Below are 20,241 nucleotides of genomic sequence, written 5' to 3' on the forward strand. Positions count from 1 at the left end.
GCACGCAAGCCTACCCACCAACGACAAGGTCCATGGTTCATGGGGGTAGGTCGGGAACGATAGAAAAAAATGAAATTAGAATTATATTAATACCTTTAGCTGCTGACGGGCGTAGATACCTGTATATGTCAACGGGGACAGGTGAAAATATATGCCCTGTCCGGGACTCGAACCCGGGATCTCCTGCTTACATGGCAAAGCTCTATTCATCTTTCTTTCTTTTTTTTTCTTTTTCTTTTTTTTTTAATCTCATTTTGTTCGTTGCATGTGCTCGTGGTGGACGTCGCCAGACACCCGTGTCAGTTCTTCGTTGATCCATCAACTCAGTTATCTTATTACAGAGGGCAGCTAAACCTCTAACCGAACACGCTGAGTTACCGTGCCGTCTCCATCTGAGCCACCGAGGGCACAGAGGATAGCGCAACTGCAGGAACTATCTAGCGCACACCTCCCGCGAGACCCACATTCTCACCTTGTATGTCCACGCACTACATTCGTAATGTCCCACCCCAACACACTCATTACTAATGGAGGAAATTCTTACCAAGTCTCGTAAGAGTTCGGGGAATGTATATGCATCCGCACAGAAGAAGAAGGTCATGGCCGGTATTGCCAGAACTATATACTTATATGGATATGGTGTCTGTTCTTTCGGACACGTCCGAAAGAACAGAAACCGTATCCATATAAGCGGTAGAGAGAAGGCTGTGAGAAGAAGTCAGCCAATCGTACGCTGACCGACCCCTCTCCAGGACAAGGCGGCAGCAGCGGCCCCTAGGTGAAGAGAACGTAAGCGCCGCGTGCGACTGGTCGCGGCCTGGTCCAGTTGAAGATTAGCTTCAAGATGAGGCACATTTATAGCAGCGACGTAGGATAGCTTATACTGAAGAGCATTGCTTATCTTGCATGTCACCCTTTGCTTGCGTCACATCTGTGTAATGAACAAAGTTAAGTATTGTAATCTTTTACGTTTGTAATAAAACTCGTTAATACGATTTGTTTGAATGTTGTCTAGCCATCTGAGAAAGCAGGTTTCCTAGGTAGCCCATATTTGACGACTAGGTTGGATTTAACAGTACTCAATAAGTTTCTTCTTTCAAACAAAGCGAAAGCAGACTGCCAAAAGAACATTCCTGTGAACTCCAAACAGCCCCTTTACATGCCATAAACATCATATCCCTTATAACACATTCAAGCAGTATACAATAAAAAATGGTTGTCATTGGACTCGAACCTAGGACCCTTGGTACGAGAACCTAGCGCTCTATCAATTTCCCAATGTGAGATATGTGTAGCACCGCCTCACAGTTACACTTTTCATGTGCTCCGTAAATCTGGTGTTACTGTTCATTAACGTTTACGTCCGTTATGTTGGACGACAGCACAAAGCGCGAATTAAATCGGAGTTTAGCTTCATGATCTACCGACGTACAACGTTTGGTACCCATATGAGTGTCTGACATCTGGAGGTTTGGTTGTAAGAAACTGACAGGTCGCTTAAGACATACTGGATTGCCTTCATGTTGACCAGACTTAAATTCAAGAGATCACTGGAACACACTATGTAGGACAAATGTTTCTTGACACTCATGGTGCACTGAAATACTAATACCTGGCTTTGCCTGGGTATGTATTTATTCCAATTCTATTAGTGCATTTTCTCTTCCCCCTCTTTGTCCACCTCCTGTTGCCCTCTCTCTGTCGATCTGCTCGACTCCCTCTGTCCATCTGCTCTTTCGCCCTCTGTCTGTCTCTTCCTTACTCCCTGAGTCCGTCTCTTCCTGCCCCTCTATCTCCTCATCACTCCATTCGTATTATCTTCTCGTCTCTCTCTGTCCATATCTTACTGCCCCTCTATCTCCTCCACACGCTCTTTATTTTCTCCTCTCATCACTCTCTATCCATCTCCTCCTTCTCTTTCTCTATCCATCTCCTCGTCCCCCTCTCTACGTCCAGCTTCTCCTCCCCCCTCCCTCTCTTTGTCCAGTTCCTCTCCCCTATATCTTTGTACTTTCTTCTCCCCATCTGTCCATCAATCTTCTCTTTCAACTTCTCTCAGTCCATTTCTGCCTCTCTGTTCCATCTCCTCCTCTTTCTGTCCTTTACCTCCTCCCTCTGTACTTCCTCCCCTTTTCCTTTTTCTGCCCATTTCGCTCTCACCCTTAATCTATCCAGCTCGTTCTCCCTCATATATGTGCCCATGTCTTCCTTCCCCCTCTCTGTCTGTTCATCTCTTCCTCTCCCCTTCTCTCTCCACGCTATCACCCCCGCCCCAATAGGAGGTTGCTAGATCGTACGCTCACAGTATTTCTTTCTATATAATGAGTAATATGTTACCAAGTTTGGTTGAAATCGATCCAGGCGTTTAGGAAGAGATTTTGACCCACGGCTTTGCTAGGATATGCAGATGTCACATATATTTCACACATATTGAACACATATTTGTACACTTATTTCACATGTACATGTAGCTAATTTCACCCTGCAGTTTCATTTTACTCAGCTCAATCTCTATGACGTCATATTTCCTGAACAAGAGCCGTACAATGATATGGTTTTGCATGTATATTTAGTTGTATGTTAGTGTTCTGTCTGCGAATTACGTTGCGAATAGAATTAGTAGTAAAGACGTATCAATGTCAAACGTCACGCGTGATGCTGCTTTTTTAACGCAACTCATGTTGATGACGTCATAACTCATAAATTATGTCGTAAAGTGATATAATTTTGTAAGTACATTCAGCAGCATATATGGATACTATCAGCGAAACGTGTGATGAATATAGTTAGTAGTAAATTTAAATGCCATGCATGATGCAGCAGTTTTTCACGCATCTCATTACTACGTCATTTTCTTGAACTACGTGTCGTTCAATGATATAATTTTGTTTGTACATTCAGCGTCACATGTGGGTACTGTCTGCGAAATTCGTTGCGAATAGAGTTATTAGCATAGAAGAAATAAATTTAAACGTCAAACATGGTTCGGTCGTTTTTCATGCATCTCATTGTTTATGATGTCATATATCCTGAATGTGTCGGACTATAACACAATTTTGCGGCTAAATCTAGTAGTATATTTATACTGTCTGCGAATTCTGTTGCGAATAGATTTAGTAGCAAAGACGTAATAAATTAAAATATCATGCATGATGCGGCAGTTTTTCACGCATCTCAGTGTTTGTGACGTCATTTCTCCTGAACTATGAGTCGTAGTATATAATTTTGCAGGTGCATTCAGTGGTATATGTGAGTACTGTCTGCAAAATGTGCCGTGGATACAGTTAGTAAAGTCATGCCTGATGCGACAGTTATAAAGCACGAACAGCGAAGATGTAGTAAGCGATAATTTCTTTTTCCTTCCATCATTTTGTGGGGGTTGTCAGCGAGAAAAAGTTTCGTAAAGATTTAAAATTATGTTTAAAGTTTGTTGCAAGTCATCAAGTGCTCTCATCCACAAATACTGGAAGAATGAATGAAATACGCGAATTTGGGCGTCGTGAGCTACAACACTTGTTCACCCCCACCCTCGCCCACTCTTAGCCCCACAGCGAGTCTTTGCAGACATTAAGAGATACGTGTACCAAGTTTGTCTGAAATCGATCCAGTGGTTTAGAAGGAGATGTAGAACATACAGCCATACTTATATATGCATACATACATACATACATATGTACATCTATTTTTATAAAATGCCAGGACTTCCGGTACACCCCGCATAAATACTGGTACAATGGATTAATTTCATATACAAGCTTTCTGAAAGAATAAGTCAGAATAAGAAAGGAAAGAGTTTGAATGGGCCTGACTGTAGGAATAAATTCGAGAGTTCCGTCAGAGACCGGAACCGTTGAACTCATACAAATACCTAGGTGTAACAATTTGTGGCCGCGCGGGATTAGCCGTGCGGTCTTAGGCGCTGCAGTCATGGACTGTGCGGCTGGTCCCGGCGGAGGTTCGAGTCCTCCCTCTGGCATGGGTGTGTGTGTTTGTCCTTAAGATAATTTAGGTTAAGTAGTGTGTAAGCTTAGGGACTGATGACCTTCGCAGTTAAGTCTCGTAAGATTTCACACACATTTGAACATCTGAACAATTTGTGAGGATATGAAATGGAATGATCACATAGGCTCAGTGGTAGATAAGGCATGTCTTCCGTTCATTAGTAAGATACAGGGGAATAGCAGTCAGTATACGAAGGAAACCGTCCGCTAAGCACTTGTCCATCCTGTTCTGGAATGTTGCTCAATTGTGTTGGTCCCATACTAGGTAGTGTTAGCACTGCATATTGAAAGTGTTTACATATATAGAAAGGTACGAGTTGGTCGATACTCAAAGATAGACGCAACTGTCCTGCGAAAGTTTATTTACAAAGTTTCAAGAATCAGAATTACGTGAAGAATCGAGGAAGACACTACAGCCATTTATGTATCAGTTCTCAAGATCACAGTGTGGAATACAGGACGTACTTCAGTGAAGAACTAAACCTGATGATAAGTTTCTTATTTGTTGTAGTCTTCACTCTGATGACTGTTTTGAAGCAGCTCTACACGCTAGTCTGTCCTGCACACGTCTCTTCATCTATGCGTAACAGTTACACACGCACATGCACAAACACATACACACACATTTTCCTATAATTCCTTAAATCGTCAGGATGTGTCTTGTCAACCTGTTCCTTCTTACAGCAGGTTCTGCCATAAAGGTCTCCTCTGTCCAGTTACATTCTGTGACTAAAAGAATGAATTTGTTGATAGTCAGATTCTGAAGCTTCAAGGAATTATAAATTTAATACTGGAGGGAAGTGTAAGGGGTAAAAATTTGTAGAGGGAGACCAAGAGATGAATACAGTAAGCAGCTTAAAGTGGATGTAGGTTATGGTAGTTACTCGGTAGGAAGAAGAAAGGAAGGAAGATTAGGCTTTAACGTCCAGTCGACATCGAGGAGCCAAGCACGAATTGTTTCAAGAATAGGGAAGGGAATCACCCGTGCCCTTTGAAATAGTTATTCGGGGATGAAGAAGCTATCACAAGGTAGACTAGCGTTGTGCCATGGTTGGCACTTTTCTAACGTATCACCTAAATTGGCAATACTTCCACTGTCTGCGATTTACGAGATCGCTGCCAGAAAGAGTGTTTACCTGTGGACCAGTGAGGAGGAAGTGGAGGTGACAGTACGGAGCGGGAGGAGGAAGCGAAAAGTTGTGACAGCTTTCCTCGAAAACAGACGTCCGCAGCTGGTCTGGCGTGTGACCTTAAGTTGATGCTCTGAAAAACTATCAATAATTGGCAGCCAATGCTGTACAATCGCAATAAAGTCATGAGATGTTCAATTGACTCGTTCATTAGAACATGTTACGCATTTCGGGATTACACCTATCTTCAGACATCACAAACTTCAACTCCTTCCTAACCAACCAGGCGTACAGCCTTGTCAACTCAAAGAAAGTGTCGAATAACATATGACTGCGGCACAAGCAGTCTTGAAGCAGAGCGTATATCTTTCAAATTATGAAACAGTCGTACAAAGAAATATGCATAATGTACGAATGCATAGGTACAGCACCCAAATTAAGGAACATCATCCCGGACAGTTTCTGTATGCTGGACGCATCTGCTTCGCGTGTCTACAGCGCGATTTTGTAAACGTCTTTATGGCAACGTCTCTTCATACCTATGTAGACGGCTGCTGTTTTCGCCTACAGCTTTATGTACTTCGCAGTTGAAGGTGTCAAGAGCCCTGTCAGGTGTCGGTAAATTTGGAAATTTGTGGTAAGTGCCTATGGGACCAAACTGCTGAGCTCATCAGCCTCTAGGCTTACATACTATCTAATCTAACTTAAACTAACTTACGCTAACGACAATACACACGCCCACGCCCGAGGGAGGACTCGAACCTCCGACGGAGGGAGCTGCGCGAACCGTGACAAGGCGCTTTAGAACAAGCGGCTGCCCTTCACGGCGCCAGGTGTCAGGGGTTACCTTAATTTGAATCGAGTGTATGAGTGTCTTAAAAGTAGAGAATAAATGTATTAAATATTCAAGCATGATACGGCAATTTTTCACGCATCTCAGTGTTTATGATGTCACATCTCTTGAACTAAGTGTCGTATAATGATGTATTTGTTTAGGTACATTAAGCAGCACATACGGATATTGTCAGCAAAGTATGCTGCGAATACAGTAAGTACCAGAAGAGTAATGAATTTAAATGCCAAGCACGATGCAGCAATTTTTCACGCTTCTCCGTGTTTATGACGTCATTCATTGATGTAGGTATATTTAGCGGCTTATGTGGACCCAGTCTGCAAAATAAGTTGAGAATAGACTTAATAGAAAGGAAGTAATAAATTTTAACGTCACGCACAATGCGACGGTTTCTCACGCGCCTCAGTGTTTATGAAGCCATATCTCCTGGTCTATGTGTGGTACCATGATATACAATGGTAGGTGAGTTTAGGGACGTATATGGGTATTGTCTGCGAAATTTATTGCGAATATAGTTAGTGGCACAGAAGGCACTTTTTTCGCGCGTCTCATTGCTTATAACGTCATATCTCCTGAAATATATTAGGTAGATGGTTCTTAATCCCACAGCGATTGTTACCTAACAATAAAGAGTATGTGTAGCAAATTTGGTTGAAATCGCTCAAATGGTTGAGGAGGAGTTGTAGAACACACACACACACACACACACACACACACACACGCATATCCATTTTATAATATGTGTGGATTATAGACTCTCGTTCCCCAATTCTTCCTTTGAAACTCTCAACAATTTCTGGTTGTGTCAAATTGTCCAGATCCTGTCTTCGTCCTACTTTACATTTCTGCAGTTCTTTGGATTTTATCCTGCATTTCGCAACTAAGAAAATTTGGTCGGAACACGGATCTGTTCGTGGAATTGTTTAGAGCTTTGTACGGTTTCTAAATTTCTGTCTTACCGCAATAAAGTGAATGGCCATTTGAAGTTGTGACGTGCATCACGCGCAAATGTTGGGACCAGATGCTGTGTTATAGTGAACCTGGTGGCATGTCTCGAGTTTATTGAAGTTCTGATTGTGAGGCAGTGTGATAAAAGCTACAAGACGCGTGGGCCGTAGCTTATCACATATTACACAAGAAGGTCGGAGGTCAAAAATGTCTCACATAAATCGCAGAGACAATGTTTCCGCCGCATGGGATAACCGCAAATGTTAGACGAGCGGGCGTGACGTTGCCTCTGCGGGCACTATTGTGAGAGCCATATCGTTGCCGATTTGAATGAGGGGGAAGGGGGGTGTCAGGCACCTTTTCCCTTTTTTACCAGGGCCGTACGAAGATAAGTGCACCCCACAGGCTTCAGCAGCCGACGACCTCACATCCAGTATTTCTCAAAACTTCTAGTCTCTCAGTGTACAATCTACCTGAAACTTTCCATTGCCTTCATTGTCTTCCTGGTATACAGTCTTCTTTCATACTTCTTAAATTAAATATTAGCAGTGATTAAATGGTGCTCTGTGCGAAACTATACCAGGAGGCTACATCTCCCACTCAATTACCGCCATTCCATATTCTCCTGTTTTTCTCTGTCTTCCGTTTCACAATACCGAATTCCAGTTCCCCCTCATCCTTCACTTATTTAATTGTTTATTTTGTCTCTTCATACATATTTCAACCTCTTCATAATTTGAGGATGTAGCTGGTATTACAAATGTGGTGGGTCGTGACTCTGTATCTTTTTTCGCTTCGAGAATTCGTTCATTGTGCTGTTCATAGTAGGTTACCCACTTTTCTACCTTATTAATTGTTAGTCCTACTTCTGTGTTCTTCCCAATTTGATTTTCTGTTGATAATTTCGTATTCACCTGAGCAGGAAGTATGTTATTCGTCTCGCAATACATCATAAGACTACATTAAATTTCAACCTATCAATATTTATTTTTACACACGGTTAATGAATCTAACATTCCAAGTGTTAATCTTTAGAATAGCAGATTAGTTTTTCTGACGTTTACATCCTCTTGAATAGTCGCCTCCCAGAGATCTGAATGAGGGACTACTTTACCTCTGGAATATTTTCTACTAGACGATGCCATCTTCATTAAACCAAACAGAAGAGCTGATGTCTTTGGCCGGCCGGAGTGGCCGAGCGGTTCTAGGCGCTACAGTCTGGAACCGCACGACCGCAACGGTCGCAGGTTCGAATCCTGCCTCGGGCATGGATGTGTGTGATGTCCTTAGGTTAGTTAGGTTTAAGTAGTACTAAGTTCTAGGGGACTGATGACCTCAGAAGTTAAGTCCCATAGTGCTCAGAGCCAGTTTTTTATATGTCTTTGGGAAATATAATGGCTGTAGTTTCCCTTTGATTTCAGCCATCGCATTACCAACATAGCCAAGGCCATATTGCTAAATATTACAAGGCTATAGCAGTTAATCATCCAGACTTTTGCCCCTACAACTACTGAAAAGGCCTTTGGCTATGCATTTGTTTGTATGACATCTCCACAGATGTCGCTCCGACATTGTTGCGCTTACTGTACGATTATCTCACTGAGGCACGCAAGCATCCCCACCGAGGCGAGACAAAAGTAAATAATCTCACACGCACTCAGTCAGCTGGTGGAGTGAATTGAAACCCGTACCTGCACCCACTACTAACCAGTGGCTAGAAGCTTACCTTGACGATACAGAGAGATGCACCATATGAGCAACCAAAGCGGATGTGGAAAAGAGGGTTATACGTTAAGAGGCCAGACTAACATATGCTTCCTGAAGAGGGGCAACTGCCTTATCAGTAGTTACAACGGCAACAGCCTAAATGATTCTTTCATCTACTCTTGTTTCATTAGTCAAGAAGCGCCTGATTTGCTAGTACTCCAGACGGTTGACAGCAATGGACAATTTCCCAACGAAATTGAGGTCTACCTTTTGGGTAAAATATTCCGCTGATAAATTAATCCCAGGCGGAGACTACTCTGGAGGATGTTCTCTGCAGAAAAATCAAATCTGGCTTTTTGTGGCGTGTCAGAGAACAACTTTTCGGTGATCCAATGATGCCCTTATTCAACTGGAACATGTGTTTAGATGCCTCGATTTAGAATGGTGATTACTATCCCAGCTCACCCCTTACTGTTTCCTCCTGAAATGCCCTGCACAGAGAAATACCAAAGCCTTGCCTGTTATAACTTATCCGTCACTAGTGCCATTCAGCAGGCGTGCACTAGGTGCAGAGACGTGTGAGGAGAGTGCGTGACGTGGCGCTCAGCTCACCCCAGACGTGCACGGTCCAGCCGTGGTCCTTGGGGCGGCGCGCGCAGCCCTCGGCATCCACGTCGCCCTCGGCGAACCCGTCGTCCTCGCAGTGTCCCGGCGCACCGCCCGGCCCGTCGGGCATGGTCCGCCAGCGGCGCAGCAGCTCCTTGGTGCGGTCCCTGGTGCGGTCGCAGGCGTGCCGCCAGTTGGAGATGAACTTGCGCGGTATGCGCGGCGACATGCCGCCCTCGCCCTCGCTGCAGCCACCATCGCCACCACCTGCGGGACACCAGCTGTCTGAATGGCTACCACTCCTACACAGGCCGAGTGGACTACCACCTCCACTCTGAGTCGCCTACCACCTTTACACATGGATGAGCAGTTCACCAACTCCACTGACTCCGTGGTCTATGACCTCCACAAATGGCTGAATGATTTACCACCTCCACACATGCTGCCTGAGTGTCCGCTAGCTCCAGATAGGCTGTGTGGTCTATCACCTCCATACATGGCTGTCAGAGTGGTCCATTACCGCCACATGTGACCATCTAGGTGCTCTACCACATTCACACAGGTTGAGCGGTCTACCACTATGACAGTTGTCTCTCTGATTGATTTACCACCTCCTTACAGGCTGTCTGAGTGGTCTACCACCTCCACACAAGCTGTCTGAGTCGCCTACCACCTTTACACGTGGCTGAGCAGTTCACCACCTCCACATAGACTGTCCAGTGGTCTATGACCTCCAAAAATGACTGAATGATTTAGCACCTCCACACAGGCTGCCTGAGTGTCCGCTAGCTCCACATAGCCTGTGTGGTCTATCACCTCCATACACGGCTGTCAGAGTGGTCCATTACCTCCACATGTGACCACCTAAGTGATCTACCACATTCACACAGGTTGAGCAGTCTACCACTATGACAGTTGTCTCTCTGATTGATTTACCACCTTCTTGTAGGCTGTCTGAGTGGTCTACCACCTCCATAAAGGCTGCCTGAGTGCTCTATCACCTCCACATAGGCTGTATGAGTAGTCCACCACATAGGCTGCATGAGAGATCTACCACTTCTAGACAGGCTCTCTGAGTGGTTCAACACTTCCACACAGCTTGTATGAATGATCTACCACCTCCACACATTGCTGTCTGTGAGGTCTACCATCTCCACAGAAGCTGTGTGTCATCACCTCCAGACAGGCTGTCTGAGTGGTTTACTACCTCTATTGAGCCTGTACGAGTGGTTCACCACCTCCACACATAGCTGTCTGAGTGGCCTACCGTCTTCAAATAGGCTGTGTGAGTGGCCTACCACTTCTAGACAGGCTGTCTGAGTGGTTTACCACCTGCATACAGCCTATAATAGTGCTCTGCCACCTCCATGCTGGCTGTCTTAGTGGGAAGCTACCTGTGGACTGTCACGTCCTTGGATCGCCATAGACACTTAGCTCGAAATCACTGTATTCAAGAAATCGATGAAAATTACAAAAATAAACCTATCTTAAAAGATCACAATTACTCTTGGAAGGATATAGAAAACTGAACTCCAATTTAAAGATATACTAGCCCACACACAGTCGCTTCCACATCGAAAGATGTATTCTAAAGCTTGATCGAAGATAATGGGTACCAGTCTATAACCTAATCAAGACATGACTACAGTTATTTTGCAAGGTAAATTGGAAACCACAGATAAAGGAATGATTCTCCATCAATCTATGGTGCACATACGGCTGCGTCATGCACACATGGAGCCTTCAATAGCAGCTACTGTATACAATGCTAGTGACAAAAGTTGTCTAGTTTATCACTGTTTCAAGAAGTATCTGATTTTCAAGAACTCATAGTCTTTAAAAACTTTAAATTTCTAAGGAGGGAGGTTAGTTTTGGAGATGAGCTTTAGTTTGGGCTTTATTGTTGTGTGTTTCTTGAATAAGCCTTAACTGGGTTATATTATAATAACATCCCATTACCCCTGCTAACAGAAGAAAAAATGTGGAGAAAAGAGTTATTTTAGCCATGTGACAACGTCGAAGGAAGCAAATAACGGCGAGGGCAAATTAGGCTAAAAAGGGAGGTAGGAGACCATTAAGAAAAGAATAAGTAAACAAGGAAAGAGTCTTGGTGGCTCAAAGGGTAAGTGTAAGCCTACAACGCTAAAGGTTCGATCGCTTCATTTTTTCTGTCGTTGCTTCCATCTCTGACAATCATTTGTTATCAAGAAAAAGCCCAGAAAGTACTCCATAGTTCGGACTCCACGGTAAACTGTAGGTCTTCTCTATGACTGCCTGGTTAAGTTAGTTAAGGGCAGATTTTAGTTGGCTTAGGTTTGTTTCCCTATTCGTTTACTGAACTGCACAGTAACATAGATTGGTCGTTGGAATACAGTGTAGCTACTAACTGCCCCCAGATGAACCTTCGGGACGTCGAACGTTTGGGCAGAAATTGTTGTAATTTTGCTTAAACAAGGCAAGCGCAAACATTTAACCTCCCGATCATCTCTGTCTGGGTTTTACCTAAATAATGGTAGTTGTGGGTTCATTTGGATTAAACTACGAAGTCATCAATCCCTCGAGCATAAGAAAACTCTGTTTTAATGGAGATGTTGAGGAGGAGAGCAACGACCTTTTCGGTTTTCTGAGGTCTATCTACTATGCCTCATGTTGCAGTTGTGTTTGGGGATTGCTTCTGCAGATGAAGGCTCAAGGGAGGGGGGGGGGGGGGCGGGCCCTCCGAGAGATTTTCTGACGAGAGGTACACCCTCATGCTCATCCAACACTAACACCATCAGATCTAATGGTTCTTAACGGTATTGTGTACAAATCGTTTCTGATGGTTTCCTTAGTGCGTTGAGTTGAACGAGCTGGTTTTTACCTAAATCAGTCAACCAACTGCTCTCCATCCCAATTTGTCCCAATTTGTCCAGTAACGATGCACGTACGGCATATGATCGAGTTTCTCCCACCTTTACATATTTTCTCTCACGATGCTGTATTCCTCTGATGCAGAAAGAGAGACCAACGGGGAAGCAAATATGTTTGGTTGATTGATTTGGGGGAGGGGACCAAACAGCGAGGTAATCGGTCCATTCGGCCGTGTCCTTTCATAGGAACCGTCCCGGCATTTTCCTGAAGTGATTTAGGGAAATCACGGAAAACCTAAATCAGGATGGCCGGACGTGAGTTTGAACCGTCGTCTTCCCAAATGCGTGTCCAATATGCTAACCACTGCACCACCTCGCTCGGTGGAAGCAAAGAGGGGATGGGATCTCCTTGGGTGCGGTTCTCATTGAGTTGATACAACATGCAATGCAATATGCGATGCGACTCGCAGTATGATACAGAAACAGTCTGTACTGATGGAGCGTGTAGAGACGCAGTTGAAGCGATGTAACTGTCTCACACTGGGACGACAGTCACACAACACCGATAAGTTCTTAGCTGTATCACTCGGCGCAACATGGTGTGCTGGTTGCTCCACACAACTATGTTGTATGATACAAGGAGAGCGAAATTTCAAATCATCTGATGTATCTAAAAAAATTGTTTTATTTAGATGAAGTACCTTCTCAGTAAAATATTTTCTCTTTGTGCAAAAAATTGAAAAACAACTATTTTGGTATTCGTGCGTGTTCTCCTATTTCACAATCATTCTCATTCGATTTTGCGGACACAATTCGTTAAAAAATAATTTTTTTGCATCTTATAATCTGGTATCACAGCTTGATAATGAAGCAGTTTTCTTCAATATTGGCCATAATTATTGAGATACTTCGAAATTAAATAAGTCGCAGCGCATTTTTTGAAGAGTTCACAGTGAAAAATATAGTCGCCGGTCAGTTTACGCCTGGTGCATTTTGGGTCATATAGTACTGTGTAGCAAATGTAGCTAACGTATCGAAACTATTTTTAACGCTAGAAGAAGAACCATATCTCTTTCGAGTGTCGAGTAAATATGTGACATATTTGGAAGTTGTCCGTGACGGGGCTGGTGGCGATACACCAAATGCGAGGCTTTTACCACTTGCTGTGTCCGGTTGCTTGTCGTATCGCTCCTGGCCTGTAGTAATAACAGTGTGGCGCAGATAACTGATGCATCGTGCGATTTTTATTGCAACGTGTGGAACTGCATATCGTATGACCTCAGTGGGAACCGTGCCTTACACATAGTCGTAGAAAACGGGGAACACCTTACACGTCGCCGAGAAATACCAACTGTTACTGTGTACAACAATGAACATAATTTTATCGCCAGTGAAGAAATGCCACGTCGCAATCTGGAGGAAAATAGTTACCAGTTTCCAGCGTTGGCAGCAATGGTCTCAGTTGCAGACAGACTTGCACTGTTTGTAATATAAAACGGAAATGAACTGAGAAAAGCGGAACGTAGCGATAGAAGTCGGTTTCCTTCGTTCCATAATAATGTGAAAACATTAGGGCCCACTAGGAAAATCTTAAGGGAGCGTAGATAGTTAGATAGATATCCAGCGATCACAGGCCCTGCAGACCACGCACTGCTTCCACAAACTGTCTCGATTCCTTCCTGTTTTGTGCCCGGTTTCTCCAGGTGTCTTCACTCCACAGGGGTGCTAGGTCCTTTGCCAGGTCGTCCGTCCAGCGCTGCCTTGGTCGTCCAATGGGGCGTTTGGTGTTTGGTTTCCCCTCTAGAGCCAGCTTCACCTGCCTTCCATCTGGCATACGGGCTACATGGCCCACCCATTGCATTCTTTTTCTCTTTATCTTCTGTAGGGTAGTTGGTTGTCGCATCAGAAGGTAGATTTCCTCGTTTTTTCTCCTCCTTCATTCTCCGTTATCTAAAACTGGTCCCCATATCTTTCTCATTATTCTTCTTTCAAATATTAACAGTTTTTCCTTTTCTCACTTAGTCATGCTCCATGTTTCTGAACCGTACATTACAGCGAGGCATATCACTGTGTTGTAGATTTTCATCTTAGTGTTCACTGAGATCGATGTAGAGCCGAGCGTCTCTCTGAGGGAATGCATCTTAAAATTTGGATCATAACCTCCGAAAAATAAGATTACGTAATTAATTTTTTGTTTGTTTGCAGGCTCATGTCTGCAGTCCTGTTAAACCTCCACTAGAAGAACCAAAAAGAAATGGGGCAGCCGTCTGATAAAATGAAGTATCATACGATAGTTCTTTCTGAAGGGATACAACGTTACAAAACTCGTGCTGAGTTGTGTGTGTACAGCAACAATGTACGGTCCTATTACACAGTGCTGCCTTTGGGTGTCGACAAACAAGTCTGAGTGATATGAAGGAACGGCAGGCCATCTGTCTTATGCAGAACCGGGAATGGCAAAAGAAGATCAGGTCATGGAGCTCAAAGACTGGCGTATCACAATGAAGGCAACGGCAAGAAAATGGAAAACAATCATGGATCAGTTTTCAGCGTCTTGCACGACGTTTTGAATACGACAAAGATAGCAGCCCGCTGGGTTCCGCGACTGCTCATACCCATTCAAAGCCCGCAGAACGCAGGCAGCAGCAGAAAGATTGCAGCTTCGTTAGGCCAATCTATCCACATAATCGCGCTGCGTCAGGCCAATCTACCGACATAATCACGCTGCATCAGGCCAATCTACCCACGTAATCACGCTGCGTCAGGCCAATCTACCGACATAATCACGCTGCATCAGGCCAATCTACCCACGTAATCACGCTGCGTCAGGCCAATCTACCCACATAATCACGATAGTCGAGTGCTGCATTCACCATCATGACCCTGAGACAAAGCAAGCATTGCAAACATGTGGAGTATCATCGCCGAAAGAGACGAAGACTCAACCATCGTCGAACATGGGAATACTGAATGTTTCTGGGATTGCCATTGTGTGGTGCTAAAAGATTAGCTCGTAAGGGGCAAAGACTTACACACGCCTGAACTACGGAAAGCTTCTGACGAGGTAACGAGGGGCTATGAATACGATGCGTCGAGAGAAGCTGTTCAAGGACGTGTCTTTGCTCTACGACAGCGCCCCAGTTCGTTCACCACAGAACATAGTGACACATGCTGCTTCTTTCGTTTATCAAACTTTGCCTCACCCCGCTCTCCCCCTCCCCCTCCCCTCCTGCCCCATTCCCCATCTAATATGACACCCATTGATAGCTTCAACTGTGTTCCGATGACAAATCATTACATAGCAGACATTCCCACAATGTCTTACGACTACAAAGAAAAACAAACAAAGTATTACTTCATGGTGGTTCTTACTCAAGCTAATCAGCTTTGTTCTAGCTGTTAAGAAACACAGCATCTGAAATTTATGAAACTCTGAAACAAACATAGCATCTTGCTACATTACGTTGCCGTATGGATTTAATAATGTAGATTAATTTTTCTTGGTTTGGGGTTCCCACTTAACACTACTGGCCATTAAAATTGCTACAGCAAGAAGACATGCAGATGATAAATGTGTATTCATTGGACAAATGTATTATACTAAAACTGAAATGTGATTACATTTTCACTCAATTTGGGTGCATAGATCCTGAGAAATCAGTACCCAGATCAACCACCTCTGGCCGTAATAACGGCCTTGATACGCCTGGGCATTGAGTCAAACAGAACTTGGATGGCGTGTACAGGTACAGCTGCCCATGCAGCTTCAACACGATACCACAGTTCATCAAGAGTAGTCACTGGCGTATTGTGACGAGCCAGTTGCTCGGCCACCATTGACAAGGTTCGTCGTTGAGTACACCATCGCAGGCGCTCCTGTCTGTGATGCAGCGTCAAGGGTAACCGCACCCAAGGTCTCCGAGCTGATAGTCCATGCTGCTGAAAACGTCGTCCAATTGTTCGTGCAGATGGTTGTTGTCTTGCAAACGTCCCCATCTGTTGACTCAGGGATCGAGGCGTGGCTGCACGATCCGTTACAGCCATGCGGATAAGATGCCTGTCATCTCGACTGCTAGTGATACGAGGCCGTTGGGATACAGCACGGCGTTACGTATTACCCTCCTGAACCCAACGATTCCATATTTTGCTAACAGTCATTGGATCTCGACTAACGCGAGCAGCAATGTCGCGATACGATAAACCGCAATCGCGATAGGCTACAATCCGACCTTTATCAAAGTCGGAAACGTGATGGTACGTATTTCTCCTCCTTACACGAGGCATCACAACAGCGTTTCACCAGGCACCGCCGGTCAACTGCTGTTTGTGTATGAGAAATCGGTTGGGAACTTTCCTCGTGTCAGCACATTGTAGGTGTCGCCACCGGCGCCAACCTTGTGTGAATGCTCTGAAAAGCTAATCGTGTGCATATCGCAGCATCTTCTTCCTGTCGGTTAAATTTCGCGTCTGTAGCACGTCATATTCGTGGTGTAGCATTTTTAATGGCCAGTAGTGTATATAAAGCTTCTTAAGAGACGTACCGCTGCTTTAAACTTTTAAAATTACACTTATGTTTAGAAAAAGCAGAATACCTTGAACGACTAGAGATAGGACGTTCATACTCACAGTACATGTACATTAGTATACTCTGCAGAAATGATAAGCATTTCAGTCACCTCGGTTCAGCATGTGCCATGTTGTCTAGTAGGCACAGGGTCCGCCAAGGGCTCTGATAACTTGTTTCATGCGTGATGGCATCAACTCGTACAAGGCGCGCATGGCGTTCTGTGATACAGTCATCCATGCTGGATTCACGTGGTTCCACAGTTCATCTGCGGTGGTTGGCACTGATTCACCATATCCCATAAATTTTCGATTGGTGACATGTGAGGTGATCTGGAGGGCCAGGGCAAAAGGCTGACATCCTGTGAAACCAAGAAGACACGTGTTCATGCAGCAACATGTGCCCAAGCACTGTCTTGCTGAAAAATGGCGTCTTGCGTTTTGTGCGGAAATTGTATGGCTATGGGTCACAGAATGTCTTTCACGTAGCTCACATTGGTTACAGTGCCCTGGTTATGCAGCAACTATGATTTGTGGTTGTACCCAACAGCATCCCACACCTTAAGGTCCCGAACTGAATATGTATGTGTTGTGGGAATTCAGTCACTGTAATGCCGCTCCCCTCTCTGCGGAGAACCAAAATGCAGCCATCATTTTCAAACAGAACCTGGATTCGTCCGAAAACACTGTTTGGTGACCTTCGCTACGTACTATGTTTCTGCACTTTCGTCAGAGGTAGGCGGAGAAATGGACGACGCGCAGGTAACCCGCATCGTAATAAACGATGACGGACTGTCACCCCCGATAGTCTACGATGTGTTACACTGCTCCTCTGTTGGGCCAACGTCAAGGAAGACGCAGATCTGTCCTGCAGTGCCATTCGGATGAGGTGTCGATGTCCTCCGGGGAAGGGAGGGGGTACTATGGGTGGCGCGACGTGACACATCTCGTTGTGTTCTACGGCCTTCTGTGAACAATTCTGCACCCTCCTATTGCACTGCCGAAACAGTGGTCCCACACGAGCAGCAATTACCGGTGGGTGGTACTGCGCGGCGATTTCGATGTTGACCTTGAACCCGCGGGCCGAGATGGTTCAGATGCTAACCATTTCTACAGAACATACTAATGTTTATCTCCATTAATATGAAAGTCCTATCTCCAGTCGTTCAAGATGTTCTGTTTTTTTTTTCTGATCATAAGTGTATTTATCTATAAAATCAACAATTGCTATTTCAAACTTTACCCATTTTCAAGAGCCCATCAGCTCATGTCAAAATTTTAAATGCTCGATGCTTTTAAAATTTCGACTTGTGCTGATACGCACTTGAAAATGGGAAAAGACCTAAATTGCAGTTATGGATTTTATAAACAAATAATTTTAACGGCCAAGACTAAAGTATTTTCAGTATGGAGGAAGAGTTTACGCGTGTTAAGCGACAGGGAATTATATTTTGGTCAAAAAGGTCACTCCAAGCCATTATTCGATTAGCACTTTTATTCTCGACGATACATTTAGGTAACTACAAGGAGGCTTCAGAATGTAAGTTATACATTTATATGGCAGGCTAAGTAATTTTTACTAAACGCTGCACTACATTTCAAAGTGACACAGATATATGACGCAATTTTTCACCAAGTTCTTGTAAACAATTGCCGAAATGTTCAATCAGTCGATCAGTTTCTCGACGACAGCTATCCGCTCCTTGGTCACGATGCCATTCGAGCACCCCAGTGTAAACGTACTCATATTGAAAACAGAAAAAAAATTTCGATTGGTGCGGATCAGTTTGGATTGCTTGCTTTGTCGTCTGTGATCGATCCGATGGCCTTCCTTCCCGATCAGCATCAACCATGTCTGGGCCGCCTAGGTAAATTGTTGTCGCCGTTTCACTTTGGATGCACGCGACACTGCATTTGGTCTATATGTTGATGTTGTTGTTGTGGTCTTCAGTCCAAAGACTGGTTTGAGGCAGCCCTTCGTGCTACTCTATCCTGTGCAAGCCTCTTCATCTCCGAATAACTACTGTAATCTGCAGCTTTCTGAATCTGCTTACTGTATTCATCTCTTGGCCTCTCGCTACGACTTTTACTCCTCACGCTTCCCTACAGTCCTAAATAGGTGATCCCTTGATGCCTCCGAATGTGTCCTACCAACCGTTTCGTTCTTCAAGTCATGTTGTGCCACATATTTCTCTTCTCCCCAATTCTATTCAGTACCTCCTCATTAGTTACGTGATCCACTCACCTAATCTTCAGCATTCCCCTGTAGCACAATATTTCAAAAGCTTCTATTCCGTTCTTGTCTACACTGTTTATCGTCCATGTTTCACTATCATACATGGCAGAATTCCGTACAAATACTTTCAGAACAGACTTCCTGACACTTAAATCTATAACCTATGTTAACAAATTTCTGTTCTGCAGAAACGCTTTTCTTGTCATTGCCAGTCTACATTTTGTATACTCTCTATTTCGGCCTTCATCAGTTATTTTGCTGCTGAAATAACAAAACCCATCTACTGCTTTAAGTGTCTTATTACCTAATTTAATTCTCTCAACTTCACCTGATTTAAGTCGACTACATACCGTTATTGTCGTTTTGCATTTTTGGTGTTCATCTTACATCCTCCTTTCAAGAGGCTGTCCGTTCCGTTCATCTTCTCTTCCACATCCTTTGCTGTCTCAGACAGAATTACAATGCCATCTGCAAACCTCAAAGTTTTCCTCTTCCTAGGCTTTAATTCCTACTCCAATTTTTTTGACTTGATCCATATACCGACCAAATTTCACAGTAAATCTAAGTGCAGTCTAGATGCTTATCCCATAGGAATCGTACTCTCCCGCGTACTTGAAATTTGGAGTACACATCCAGTTGCCACTTCTCTTCATTCCCACACTTTGATACACGTGTTGTTGGTACTGCAGTAGAAATGTACCTACAGGAAACCCGGAAAATGTACTCTCTTCTGACAATGCGCCATTCTTGTAGCGCAATGCCTTTGCGTAGGACGACATGTCTCACTTATTGTCTGAAAGCCCTACGTAATAGATACATCGCACATTGATTAATTTTGAAACAAGTTAATTTTTATACAACCATGCGATAAACAGGAAAATAAGATTTGCAAGTTTATTATGGGAACATAGGGGCATTGTTCGATTAGTACTTGTATTTTCGACGATATATATAGGTAACTAAGTGGAGACTTCAAAAAGTAGGCCACACATTTTTATGGCATGAAAAGTTTTCTTGAAAAAGAGAAATTTTTAACATCGAGTATAGCTTTAAGCGTCAGGAATTTATTTCTGAAAGTATTTGCACGAGTTGTAGCCATGTATCGAAGTGAAACGTGGTTGATAACCAGTTTAGACAAGAAGAGAATAGAAGCTTTTGATATGTGGTGTTACAGAAGAATGCTGAAGATCAGACGGGTAGATCATATAACTAATGAGGAGATACTGCATAGAATTGGGGAAAAAAGAAATTTGTGGCATAACCTGACTAGAAGAAGGGATCGATTGGTAGTACACATTCTGAGACATTAAGAAATCACCAATTTAGTTCTGGAGGGAAGTGTGGAGGG

At 43.9% G+C, this 20,241-nt stretch overlaps 1 protein-coding gene across 1 annotated transcript in view; it reads right to left on the reverse strand.

The window, feature by feature from the left end:
* The window catches only part of LOC126413971 (uncharacterized), a 260,800-nt gene that overhangs the window by 67,520 nt on the left and 173,039 nt on the right, over positions 1-20,241 (reverse strand). Inside the window, exon 3 of the mRNA XM_050083309.1 lies at positions 9,252-9,512. Within this exon, the coding sequence (XP_049939266.1) occupies positions 9,252-9,512 (261 nt within the window). The remainder of the gene's footprint in view (positions 1-9,251; positions 9,513-20,241) is intronic.

The sequence above is a fragment of the Schistocerca serialis genome, chromosome 1 (genome assembly GCF_023864345.2).
Source record: "Schistocerca serialis cubense isolate TAMUIC-IGC-003099 chromosome 1, iqSchSeri2.2, whole genome shotgun sequence".
NCBI lineage: Eukaryota > Metazoa > Arthropoda > Insecta > Orthoptera > Acrididae > Schistocerca > Schistocerca serialis.